We start from the raw sequence: 15,180 nt of genomic DNA, 5'->3' as shown, positions 1-15,180 counted from the left end.
GCTCAGCCTGCCGAGGCGCGATGTCAGACTCGTGCTCGCGTCACAGTCGCTCATAATTAAAGATCACGAATTGATTCCGAAACTAGTCGAGCTTTTTCGATCTAATTACACGTAAATTAAACCGATAGTTATTACATTAAAATATAATTTGTACTAACAAAAATTTTTAATTATTATTTATATATTTTTGTTATGCAACTTAGAATGGCAAACAAGCTGACGGCCCACCTGATGGAAAGTGGTAACCGTCGCCTATAGACATGAGCACATGGACATAATAGAGTATACTGTTTCGCCCATGATACCCCCCATGCGTTGTCATTCCTGAGGTCTCAGGTGTTATTCCTCCTTGAATTTACTGGGTGCAAGTAAATTCACGCCATATCCCACCCTTCAAACCGAAACACAGCCATGCAAACACAACAACTTCACGGTAGAAACACGAATGGGACAGAGGTACCCAAGCAATCGACTTTTGTACAAAGTCTCCCTCTGGTAAACATCCCCCTGACTCGGCTTTTAGTGTTTTTTTCTTCTATGTACAGAGACATTCGATCTCTTCAGTTTTATTATATATATAGATTACGAAATTCTACCATAATCGAGGTACCTAAATCACCAGCGCGGGTGATAGCGACCATTAGTGACAGGATCTTGAAGCCCAATTACTTACAATATACCCTGTTTTTTTTTTTATGGGTGAAAATAGTATGGTAACCCCGCCTTCGCTAACGGGATACGCTGGCGGAGCACTAGTGAAGGGTGATAGATGAGAATGAAAACAGGCCAATTGGCCCATCATGATGAATTCATCAAGCATTAACCATGATAATTTCCAGGGAGAACCGCGAGAAGATCGACCTGGCGAGGTATATTGCTAGCAATGGGATTCTCAGTTTCCATAACAATCCCTTTTTCCCCTAATATACCCTGTTAGGTCGACACATGATAGCTAACCTGCTTTCAATGTCACTTATCCTTCACTAGTATATTACTAGCATGTATATACCGATAGCGCAGGCGAGGTCACCATTCTATTTTCATCCATCAATAAACTCTCCGTAGCCAAGCGACAGAGATATCACTGCAATAATAAAATATCTATATTGAAACGACGTTAACTTTACATATTTATATTCTTTATTGCACCAAAACATATAGTAATAACATAATTAGCAAAGGCGAACTTGTCTCTAAAAGAGATCTCTTCCAGTCAACCTAACGCAGTGGCATAGGAAGTAGTGAGTGAGGCAATAGTAGTGCTAAACAGAAATTATATATATATATATATATATATATATATATATATATATATATATATATATATATATATATATATATATATATATATATATATATATATATATATATATATATATGTAAGATAAATAAAAGAGAACACAATGATGACAATCTTCTAATCAATTATATTTCAACAAAATTGGAAAGATAGAATGATTTTAATCTTTTCTTGAAGGAACTGCTAGACGGGCTGTTCTGAATACCCAATTAATGTACAATAAATATTACCAACATAACAACAACTAACAAGGCAACACTTACCAAACGCATTCTTCCGACACTTGATTTCTCGCGCATAATGACGCTCTGCTACCATAAAACGTATACGTACGTTTTATATTAAAATACATGGGAAAACAGTAAATTACATTAACAGTCGTGTTTACGATACTGTGTTCTATAAAACGATATTTACCGCATTCTATTACAAGCGCCGACGGTAAATTATTTGAGTATTCGACTGTTTCATAAATTGTGGTGATTGTGGTATAAAATTTGTTGAACGATAGCCGCCATGTTGTGGGTATATAAATTGTCTTTGTGAAATTGTAGCTAATGGCGTGTTGACATAGGAAATTACTGCATTACAGCTTCAATATAATTAGCCAGCCAGAACAGTTTTAACAAAACAATCAAACATAAGTTTCATAAAATAATTTCTTGTATAACAACTTGTATATATATAAACATATTTATTATTTCCTAATAGAAACAGCTATTAAGAGACTACCGACTAAACAGTCTTTCAAAAAAAGCGTTCACGCTCACTTTTTATTTTTATCCGAGCAGTAAGTACTTTATATTATTCTCAATTTCGTGTATAATATAGTATATGTCATATATGTGTAAGTATATTTGTTATTTATATATATTTATTCGTTTATATATGTAATTTTAGTATGTATGTATATCAATAATTAGTAGTACCGCATTCGAGTATTCTGACACTTCCCTGTGGTTGACTGGGAGAGAATGCTTTTAGCATTAAGTCCGCCATGTACACATATTTGTACTGATGAATAAATAAATAAATAAATAAACAGCTATACTGTTTCCTCCTCTTATTGTACGCATACTGCCCGCTGGTAAATAATGCTCCTTTCCACTCAGGGTCTGCTAGAAGAGAACTCTTACAGAGTTAAACTCACCTGTTGTACATCTTTATTTTATATAAATTATATGTATGTAATTGTTTATGTCTAATAAAGTATAAATAAATAAACTTTCTGATTATTTAATTATATTTATTTTGTTTAATTCCGCTACCATTAGTACGTGTGTGACAGCCAACATTCGAAGATTGACCGCCACTATTACTACCAGAAGTTTCACAACCTTCCATATTAGCCATCAATCTCCGACTGCCATTTTGTTTTCGCGCGCATTTTGAACAAGTGTTTGACCTCTAAACGAGACATCTTCAGGCAAATTATTAGATTGCTGCTCGGAGCCTAGTATTTTTTTTTATGATGGGTGAAAATGGAATGGTATCCACGCCTGCGCTATTGGTATACACTGGTTGGGCACCAGTGGGGGATGATAGATGAGTATGGAAGCAGGTCTGTTAGCCCATCGTGACGAATTCAACGATAAATCAGTCATGATGGTTTCCAGGAGGTACCGCGCCCGTCGGAAATGTGGTGAGTGCGAAAGCGAACCCATGTCTCCGACATATGGCACCTCGAGGGTATATCGTCTGGTTTTTAGTGGGTACACCCCCACCTTACGGGGGGATTCCCACAGTACCCATTCACCTCCCACAAGGTGTATGGGTCTGCATAAAGCATTTTCCAGACGTTAAAAAAAAGGGGGTACCGCGTGGAGGTCGACCTGATAGGGTATATTGATAGCAATGGGGACTAACCTCCCAATTACTAACAATCTCTTCCCCCCCGGAGCCTAGTATTAACTGTTAAACACCGAAACTGTGAATGACATTTGCATGTCAATCAAATAACCAGTGCTATGGATTTCCGCAAGATAACACCTAGTTCATTAATTTTATTTTATACAACTTAGAATGGCAAACAAGCTGACGGCCCACCTGATGGAAAGTGGTAACCGTCGCCTATAGACATGAGCAGTACCATGACATAACAGAGTATACTGTTTCGCCCATGATACCCCCATGCGTTGCCATTCCTGAGGACTCAGGTGTTATTTATTCCTCTGTACCCTATAAGTTCACGCCATATTCCACCCTTGAAACCGAAACACAGCCATGCAAACACAACTGCTTCACGGTAGAAACACGAATGGGACAGAGAGAGATACCCAAGCAAACGACTTTTGTACAAAGTCTGCCTCTGGTATAAATGTAAAAATAAAATAACAACTTATAATTTGAAATACAATTCGGTGCCACCATAAAATAGATCACTACCATATATATCCTTTCTTATAATAAAAACAATAAGAGGACACCATAAATAATACCATAATACCCGGGAGACGCTCCGTTTTCATTGGCGTCCGTATTTAATAAGCGCGGCTAATGAAATCTCTACGTGTTCAGCATCTATATGGAATAGCGTGAAGTTTGCTTATTGGAGAAGCGTAACTTGTGGTTACTGAAGAAATATACTAAGATATATATATATATATATAATAACTAATTAAGCTGTTAAATTGTATAATAAATTACCCACTGCATTAAAAACTATTGAACTTTGGAGAATTTTGAAAATAAAACTTTATACTCTTTTGTTGGAAAGGTGCATCTACTTAATTGATGATTTTTAAAATACTCTTTTAATATTTTATGCCTTACTAATGACATCTGTAAATTGATTGTAATGTTATTTTTGACAATTATTATTGGTTATTTTGTTGCTTTTTGTTTTTTTTTTTTTTGTTTTGTTATATTTTATGATATCTTCTTGTTACTTGTAAAATTTATTCAACACACACACACACACATATATATATATATATATATATATATATATATATATATATATATATATAATAAATCTACCCTATCTTACTAACTAATAAAACTATACCAGACGATATCTGTACATAGGAGATATTTAAAACAAAAATATTTTATTTTTTACAATACAGTGCTAAACCTGTGTTAAAACGCCGAAACAATTGTCGGAAATAATAAAAATACAATGAGTTCATTTATTACCCGTTAAATATATATGTATATAGGCATCGGTTAAAAAAATAACGCAAGTTTTAAAAATACCATTATCTATTTATCAAAATTTATTCAAAACGCACAAAACTAAAATCGAATCATCATTTCGAAGACGCTTGAAAAACCTAACTGGAAAAACACAATTACAGATATAAAGACAAATAATCATAGATATATAAATGGCAAGTTTCTTCATTACCGCCGCAAAAGTAATAAAACTGCTTTGAATACCAAATACCGACTCGGTATTTATAATTACAGCAAAAATAAAGTATTAAGAAGTCCGGGGAGAAGGCAGCCGAGCAAAAAATTAAAACGGCCCTCGAGGGTACGACCCACCCCGCGATCCGTCCTGTGCCCTGCAGCCATCGGACTTTATAAACGATACTTAGTTAAGCACACTTCTTATGTCTGATATTATTAAGTAGGTATTTAACTTGTTTTATAGCCTTTAAGCCTCTTTTGTTTTTTTATAGGATAGAACTCCCCGCTTTTTGGGTGATTATAGAACGATAACCTCGCCTTTGCTACCGGAATATGCAGGGTACCAATGAGGGATGACACATGAGGATGACAGATCAGTTGGCCTTTTATGACGATTTACCTCTGTCCCATTCGTGTTTTAACCGTAAAGCAGTTGTGTTTGCATGGCTGTGTTCCGGTTTGATGAGTGGGATATGGCGTGAATTTACAGGGTACAGAGGAATAACACCCGTGTACTCAGGAATGGCAACGTTTGGGGGGTATCGTGGGCGAAACAGTATACTCTGTTATGTTCATGGTACTGCTCGTTTCTATAGGCGACGGTTACCAATTTCCATCAGGTGGGCCGTCAGCTTGTTTGCCATTCTAAGTTGTATAAAAAAAAACCATCAAGAATTAACTTAAACATTTTCTAAAAGGAACTGTGTGGAGATTAACCTCTCAAGGCGTTAGCCTCTGGATTCTTCGATTTTGTATCTAGTGTTTAAATATTATTCTTTACTAGATTTCTTCTTTATGCAACTTAGAATGGCAGACAAGCTGACTGACAGCCCACCTTTAAGAAAGTAGTAACCGTCACCTACAGACATGAACAGTACGGGCATATTGTTAAAAGTTTTGTAAGCACACAATAGTGTAATTAGATCTAATTTTTTTTTTATTTATTTTTTTATTTAATTATCATACATAAATACATTAAAAAATTTTTATTTTTAGTACCACTTAAACCTCTTGGGCTTGTGTGTGATACTTTACATTCGGTGTGATAATTTACAATTACATGTAAGGTTTGGTTTTACCGTGTGATCCCGGCATAGAATACGCCACCCCTTCCTTTCCCATGGGTGTCGTAAGAGACGACTAAGAAACGGCAAGGGATGGGCAGCAGCGTCCCTTTTAAAACATCTCTAAAGCCTAACTGCGGTTGCCAATCCGCCTGCCAAGCGTGGCAACTACTGGAAAAACTCCCAAAAAGGGAGGTTTATGTTCAGCAGTGAATGATGATCATATTTTAATTATTTATTTATTTAACCCTTTATTGCACCAAAAACATAAAAATAAACAATGACATATAAACAATTCAAGTGAAATACAGTAGCGTAAAGTACAGATTAAAATATACATGTAAAGGTACAAAAGGCGGTCTTATCGCTAGCGCAATCTCTTACAGACAACCTTTGGTTAAAGGAGAACATATAGAAGTGGGTAGGTGGCGCAAGAATGAAATAATAATTGTTACGTATAATGCACAAAAACATCAAATACATATTGTTTATTAAATTACTTATTATAAAAAAATAATATATACTACATATACATACACATAAATAAATACATAATAAAGCTTTTTTATTTATACAACTTAGAATGACAAACAAGCTGACGGCCCACCTGATGGAAAGTGATAACCGTCGCCTATAGACATGAACAGTACCATGGATATAACAGAGTGTACTGTTTCGCCCATGATACTCCCCACGCGTTGCCATTCCTGAGGACTCGGGTGTTATTCCTCTGTATCCTGTAAATTCACGCCATATCCCACCCTTCAAACCGAAACACAGCCATGCAAACACAACTGCTTCACGGTTGAAACACGAATGGGGCAGAGGTACCCAAGCAATCGACTTTTGTACAAAGTCTCCCTCTGGTTAGTTAATGATATGATGGCACGTAAGTTAAACTGGTAGTTAATACATTAAAATATGGATATAATATAGTGTACAGGTGACCGAAAAATCTTTTTTTTTATTTTTATGTTGTATTTAAAAAAAAACAACTCGTGTTCATGATAATCATCAAAAAGCCACAAAAACTATTACTCCGTTAATAGCCTAACAACAGAGAGTAATGCACATATAATGACAAAAAAATATGTAAGATTCCGTGCGATAGCCGTGATGAGATCTCGGCGGTTATTATGCGATTTGAAAGAAAAAAAAACGGTATTTTTTTTTAAATTGTCAAGAGATTAGGTTAATAAGCTTGATTCGCCAACGTCTCAATCACTCGTACCTTGTTTTTTTTTTTTTGATGGGTGAAAATGGAATGGTAACCCCGCCTGCGCTAACGGGATACGCTGGCGGAGCACCAGTGAAGGGTGATAGATGAGAATGAAAACAGGCCAGTTAGCCCATCACGATGGATTCATCAGGAATTAACCATGATAGTTTCCAGGGAGAACCGCGAGGAGGTCGACCTGGTTGGGTATATTGCTAGCAATGGGATACTCAGTTTCCATTATTAACAATCCCTTTCCCCCCAACACTCCTACCTTGTATCTATCTACGTTGAATGTAAAAATCTCTGATGAGTTTTTATATATTTTACTAACAGATGAAATGAAAGTTGTGTGTAAGGATAAAAAAAAAAATTAAACAAGTAAACATATAATATAAAGGACTTACTTTACCAGAGGGAGACTTTGTACAAAAGTCGTTTGCTTGGCCACCTCTATCCCATTCGTGTTTCTATCGTGAAACAGTTGTGTTTGCATGGCTGAATTTCGGTTTGAAGGATGGGATATGGCAGTGAAATTACAGGGTACAGAGGAATAACACCTGAGTCCTCAGGAATGGCAACGCATGAGGATCGTATCATGGGCGAAACAGTATACTCTGTTATGTCCATAGTACTGCTCATGTGTATAGCGACGGTTACCACTTTCCGTCAGGTGGGCCGTCAGCTTGTTTGCTATTCTAAGTTGCATAAAAAAAATCGTTTTGGAATGTAATTTCAGCTGATTTGACCGGTTATTATAAACTAACCCCTTATTCATAATAACCAAAATTAACTACAAAACTGTTATAACTATTAGAATTTTGTGACTGTCTTCAAGATTGAGAAATTCACGCAAAGATAAGAAACAAAACAATTCAATAGCTTAAATAAATTAGACGTTTCTATGAATCATCGTTATTGGCATTCCACAGAAATTTCTTGGCTAGCGGTTGCAATCTCATGTAATGATTTTTATTTTATTTTTTTCTATGTTTCTCTTATTAATATTTTCTTTTTTTTTTTTTTTTGCTTTATCCTTACCACTCAGTTAAAATTATATCAAATTATACTCTGAACTATTTACATTATTTTTATTATACACACACCGCACAGACAATCACCAATAATATTGCTCTTTTTATTTTATATTTATTTTAATTATTATTTTCACGTACCCTCAAATGGGTTAAAGCTGAAAATCATTGTTTTGTTCCTTGAACAATATTGCACGCTGAGCTTCGACCTTTTTGTATTGCTGCAGATCACACATAATAACACAGTTTTATAAATCTTATGTTGTTTTATGTATTATCTATTCTTATGTACATGTTGTGTGTGATTAGTAACAAACAAATAAACGATATATCTATCTATTATTTGGGAGCGTCGTAATATGTTCTTCTCTTCCATTCTTCTCTATTCCCAGTCATTTCCGCATTCACTCCCATTCTGGCCATATCATCTTTCACACAGACCATTCATGTCTTTTTAGGTCTTCCTCTGCCCTTATAGCCATCTACATTCTATGAATAAGCGAGACAAATATAGATAGATATAGGACTTGAACTTGTCTAGTTCTTTTTTTGTTAAAATTGTCACCATATTGTACACCGCTCTACCCGCTGACTTGGACGATCCATTCCACTTTGGGTTTGTTGGTAGACAACTCTTTTAAGCTCGCCTTTGTACATTCACTTACCTCTGCAATAATTTTATGTATTATTCTAAATGAATAAATAAATATATTTGGAGATTATTTTTTATGGATGATAATGGAATGGTAAACCCGCCTGCGCTATCGGTATACACTGGCGGGGCACCAGTGAGAAGTGATAGATGAGAATGAAACAGGTCATATAGCCCATTATCTTAATTTACCTGGGATTCAGCACGATGGTTTCCAGAGGGAACCACGTGGAGGTCGGCCTGACTGGGTATATTGCTAGTAATGGGACTGGAGACTACCAGTCTGAATTACTAATAAACCCCCCAATATATTTGGAGTGGTTGACTAAACAGGAGTACTAAAGTTACCATTGACCGTTTCCAGGTGCACCTGTACTTCTCGGCGCTGCCAGAAGACAAGGTTCCGTATGTGAACAGTGTGGGCGAGCGGTACCGTCTCAAGCAACTGTTGCAGCAACTACCGCCGCAGGACAACGAGGTAAGAATCTAACGACTTTCTTTTTAAATCAACAATACAAATCTCGTGCCTTCCACCAAACTGTTTATAATTACTTCTCTCCATCCAAAGGTTGCCTGCAAGAGATCGCTCTTAGCGATAAGGTCGCCCATTGTTTTCTCACTGTGATTATTTCTTGTAATTGTTTATATTTACAATAAGTTTACTATTGTAATCTTTTGAAGGAAACAATAAAGAATATCTATCTATCTATCTATGTATATTTTTCTGAACTATTATTTCCAAGCTCTTATTAGAATATAGTAACTATATTTTTGTTAGCTGACCAACATATCGTCCGTGTGGTCCCGGCATAGTATATCCCACCCCTTCCTTTCCCGTAGTTGTAGTAAGAGGCAACTAAGGTAGGGCCAAGGATGGGCAGCAGCGTCCCTTTTAAAACATCTCTAAAGCCTAACTGCGGTTGCCAATCCGCCTGCCAAGCGTGACAACTCCTGGCAAAACCACCCAAGGGGGAGGTTTATGTTCAGCAGTGGACAGTTAAGGGCTGATATGACAATGATGATGATGACCAACATATGATGATATAAATTAGACTTAATCCTACCTAAATATTCCTTTTCTATTCCTAGCAACCTTATCCATTAAATCAGTATTCAAATATTTAAGATTTGCCAAATAGGCCCTGTATTATTTGTAATTGGTACTGTATTTCGGTTTGAAAGGTGGGATACGGCAGTGAATTTACAGAGTACAGAGGAATAACACCTGTGTCCTCAGGAATGGCAACGCATGGAAGGTATCATGGGCGAAACAGTATACTCTGTTACGTCCATGGTACTGCTCACGTCTATAGGCGACGGTTACCACTTTCCATCAGGTGGAGAGATTTTTTAATTAAATATAAATTATATGTTCACCATATTCCAGGTGCGCTACTGCCATGCGCTTTCTGACGAGGAGCGGAAAGAGCTGAGGCTGTTCAGTGCGCAGCGCAAGCGGGACGCGCTCGGTCGGGGGCAGGCGAGGCAGCTGCATGCGCCGGCGCCGTGTGAACGGGTGAGTACTAAGCATGGAGTAATACCTATATATTTTAATTATATATATATATATATATATATATATATATATATATATATATATATATATATATATATATATATAAATCGCAATTAAAATACAGGGGTTGATCGTAAAACGATGAAAATTTAAAGTTGTATGTATTTTTCAATGCTAAATTATAATAAAATAAAAATAAAAAAATTTGTCAAAAAGATAAAAAATAAAATATTTTGGGGTGGGTCACCCTTTACCATTGACGGGTATGAAAAATAGATGTTAGACGATTCTCAGACCTACCAATATGCACACAAAATTTCATAAATATATATATATATATATATATATATATATATATATATATATATATATATATATATATATATATATATATATATATATATATATATATATATATATATATATATATATATATACGTGAGGGAACGTAATCTTAATTTATATTAACAGCTGTCACTTTGATAAAAGCTGCCTTTAACATTTGCATGTAAGTACAAGTGAGCGTTTAAAATACTAAATCAAATAAATAGTTCAAAGAAAAAAAATCGTAGGACTACTACACACGCGCGATTGGTCGCATTGCTTTTTTTCAGTCTTCTAGATTGGTGGCAAACGAATCTGATAATAGTCGATATATATATATATATATATATATATATATATATATATATATATATATATATATATATATATATATATATATATATATATATCTCACACAATAACAACATAATAAAATTTACATCTACATAGGTTACAAATTAAAACAATCTTTGCGAGAGACTGGTGTCGGTACTAGGATTACCCGTCTTACAGATCACCACGCTGCCAAACTCAAGGGCATCTATTTTACTCGATTTGTAAAGCAACTGTGTTAAGTTCATTAAATATCTCACCATATTGTCAACTGTCTAACGCAAAGCTCCAATTTATCTAATTACGCCGGTATTAACGCCGCCACCTCGCTGTATAATCCGTAGCCCGTGCAGTTTAGACTGTGGACACGTTAAATGAACACATACAACATTGCAATTTGCAATTAAATAAAAATTATTTACATTTATACAGCATTTTTATTTAAAATCATGTTATGACATAACAATACATTATTTACTAGCGACCCGCTCCGGCTTCGCGCGGGTACACATTATATCACGCTACATTAGAAACCTCTAAAATTATCAGTGTTTCTCTACAATATTATGCATGTATTATACATATAAACCTTCCTCTTGAATCACTCGATCTATTAAAAAAAAACCGCTTCAAAATCCGTTGCGTAGTTTTAAAAATTTAAGCATACATAGGGACGGACAGACAGCGATATATATATATATGATATAAAATTATATATTAACAAATACTTTGGCTATCTGTTACATTTAGATAGTTAAAAACGGTGTATTACATTACCAAGTCAATGTATTTGTCTTTGTATACGCCTGTGTAAAAAACAATGTGTAAATCTATTACATTACATAACTCATTTATAAACATCGTGCGACAAGCGTCACCATCATTTCAGCCATTATCCTAATTAATTTCTTTAAATCCAATACACGCTACATTCCATTTATTTATTTTATTCATTTATTTACACAATTTGCGTCCATTTTTGTTAGTTAGTGTACTTAAAAACTATGTTGATACTTAATCACTAATAATGATCTAGTCCTCTCGGCGAGCATTCTCACAAGAGGACTGTCTGATTTATTTACAAACATGTTCAGGATACTGTTGCCACTCCCGCGTATTCTATGTAGGAAGAAAGCTGTCTTTTTACACCAGACATTATAATATAATATTATTATTATTATTATTTATTTGGTTTGGCTATTTGGAGAGAATGAATGAAAGAAGAATTACGAAAGAGATTTATCGAGCAAGAATAAATGGAGATGTCGGTAGGGGCCGCCCTAGACGGACGTATGTCGACCAAATAGGCGACGTGCTGAAGAAGGGCCAAATTAAAAGTACCCGTAACCGGCGAGCGTGTATGAAAAGATTGATGAATGTGGAGGAAGCGAAAGAGGTTTGTTTGAATCGAAGCATTTGACGTACCATTGTTTCTGCCTACCCTAATGGGAAACAGGCGTGACAGATATGCATGTATGTGTGTATTATTATTTTAAAAAATATTTCCTATTTATTATATACTATAACTTCAATTTAGACATTAAATTCGCTTTCCGCCCCGCTACCCGCCTCGCTACCCGCCCCGCTGTCCGCCGGTCACGATGCTCGCGCTATACCCCATGTTTTTCCCTTGCCACGTAACATTTTAATCCAACTACACATTAATCATACGGAACCCCTCCTGTCTACTGCAATTGATACAAGCAATTTTTTTGCTCCGTTTGCCCCACTGGTTCTATCGCCAATATTGTGAGGTGAAAAACATTTTAAACATTTATTTTAGCACTAAATATTTAAGTACACATAAAAGTTTTTGTTTTAGTATTTTTAGACATAAGATTTCTTATATGAATAAAAACGATGCTAGTTTAAATACATCTTTATGTTTTCCCTCAGTACTTATTTACAGTCATTCATCACCTGTTTTTCAATTTTTTTTAAATAGATAACCTTTATTACCAGTATTAAGAAAATAAAAAATTAAAACAATAAAAAGAAAAAAAACAATTAATGTTGCTGGTTGCTGGAGCCGCCTCGGCTGTTGCTATATATGTACAGCTCCAGCGAGAAGTACTTATATAGCGCTGATTTTCAGGCGGCCCCTTAACTCCTTTACCTTTAGCATGCGTGCGGGTCGCCAATACCTCGGATGGGAGACTCAACACGCTTAACAACAAATACATAAAACATTACAACAAATACATAAAACATTACAACAAATACATAAAACATTACAACAAATACATAAAACATTATAACAAATACATAAAACATTACAACCAAAACTGAAAAGAACAAACTCTGAATCTCTCTCACCTCTATCGCACCTCACAATGACAGCATCATAAAAAAAATAAAAAATAAAATAAAATAAAAGAACTTGAAGCGTCAGTTTCTCAACTGTTTCGCTGTATAAACTTCAGAGATAAGGGGGGCTATATATATTTTTTTTTATATAACCTATCTAATATTCGTGTTATCTATTCGATATGCGGATGAATTCATGTATTGTGACGAATTAAAATGAAAACTAATTAAACTAATAAATTACCTCTAATAAATCAAGAAATTTTATTTATTTTTTGTGTATTTTTGTACATTCACGTATAATATAGATATTAGGTTATAACAAAAATGTATACAGGCAGATTTATCCCTTAAAGGGATTTCTTCCAGTCGACTTTGAGAACACGAAAAGGGAAAGTGTCTACAGGGTTTATTTATAAAGCGTAACATATATGGTGCAAAAATAATACGGTAAATAATAAATTATTATTACTCGTAGCTATATAATTTTATTAATAAAATAATAAATTCATTTGAGAAAATTAATGTAAATCTTATACTGGAGTAGACCCGTTCGAGAAACTTTAAAGGCAATTCGCTATCGACAAATATATCGATTTATATATAAAAAGAGCAATACAGTCCAATCGAGGGGAAAGGGATTGTTAGCAATAGAGTTTGAGTGCCCCATTGCTAGCAATATGCTCTATTAGGTCGACCTCCACGTGGTTCCCCCTGGAAACCATCGTGAACAATTCTTGTTGAATTCGTCACGACGGGCTAACTGACCTGCTTCATCCTCACCTATCACCCTTCACTGGTGCCCCGCCGGTGTATACCGATAGCGCGGGTGGGGTTACCATTCCATTATCACCCATAAAAAGTCCAATAGAAAATATCCTCCTTTTCGAAATTGGTTACAAAAAGCAATTCCCATAAGAATAACCATGAAAATCAGCAATCCACATTCTCGCAGAGAACCCCCTGTTTTTTTTTTTCCACGAGAAATTTGTTAAGACGGAGTTATATTTAATTTCATTGCGTTCCCAAATTAAGAGCAGTAATTAAACTTCCTGGCCGTTACAATCGAGTGCCGGGCGCAGGTTCTGTTCCCCGCCGCGCCGCGACGGATTGCTCTCTCCTTAAATCGTCCAACTTTAAAAGGTTCCCGTTAATGACTTCTCCCGTTGATTTTCCTCTCCTGCAAGCGGTGGATAATTTAAATTTTTATTGGTTAAGTTATGATCATTTCGAATTTTACTCGCACTACGAAGCAGATGGATGGCTGCAAATAATCTCCCGGATTATGTTCTCGAGTTGAGACAATTTAAAAATATAACATCTAAATTAGCTCGCTTGGTGCTAGATATAATAGATAGATAGGTAAATTATTTATTTACCATTACAAGAACAGAATTGGACGTGTGATCCCGGCATAGAATAGGCCACCCCTTCCTTTCCCGTGGGTGTCGTAAGAGCCTAAGAGAGAACGAGGAATGGGCAGCAGCGTCCCTCTTAAAACATGTCTAAAGCCTAACTGCGGTTGCCAATCCGCCTGTCAAGCGTGGCAACTACTGACAAAACCCATGGGGGATTTTGGCAATAAAATGTTGATTATTTGCTTACTTTACATAGTATAGTTTTTCTCAATAAGGCAATGATGAAATGATTCCCAAACTAATGGACAGTGATATGGGGTAAAGCGTTGACTGTATAAGTTAGTGTAAATTTAAAAATACATAAAACATTAACATAAGTTTTTTAAGTAAAATGTACAAATAGCTTTGCTCTTTTTGAATCAAAAATTCCCTCAGAATATTTTATTCACTTTACGAGAGCGGTAGGTAATCTAAAATTCGAGGCACGGTCGACTCCGCCGGAGAGCTAACTCCAGACGGGAGTAACTCGTTTAACTAGCGTCCGAGACTCCGACGGGATGAAGATGTTACGCGTACACTTCTGATGTACCGGCAAAGTGCTACTAACACTAGCTGTAAACCGCGGCTTTGTCCGCACATATCAAATTCAAATCGTGTTTATTCAAATAGACTTATTTCCAAGCACTTTTAAATTCTCATCTTTTATAATTCAACTGCTGGAT

At 35.5% G+C, this 15,180-nt stretch overlaps 1 protein-coding gene across 1 annotated transcript in view; it reads left to right on the top strand.

Moving 5' to 3' along the window:
• Positions 1-15,180, top strand: part of LOC116413058 (protein espinas-like) — a 224,820-nt gene that overhangs the window by 92,209 nt on the left and 117,431 nt on the right. Inside the window, exons 4-5 of the mRNA XM_052899754.1 lie at positions 8,985-9,098; positions 10,008-10,136. Of these exons, the coding sequence (XP_052755714.1) occupies positions 8,985-9,098; positions 10,008-10,136 (243 nt within the window). The remainder of the gene's footprint in view (positions 1-8,984; positions 9,099-10,007; positions 10,137-15,180) is intronic.

This window comes from Galleria mellonella, unplaced genomic scaffold (genome assembly GCF_026898425.1).
Source record: "Galleria mellonella isolate WM207_F2 unplaced genomic scaffold, CSIRO_AGI_GalMel_v1 utg63, whole genome shotgun sequence".
NCBI classification, from domain to species: Eukaryota; Metazoa; Arthropoda; class Insecta; order Lepidoptera; family Pyralidae; genus Galleria; species Galleria mellonella.
The sequence above is the reverse complement of the archived record's forward strand: the minus strand, read 5'-3'. Positions and strand labels throughout refer to the sequence as shown.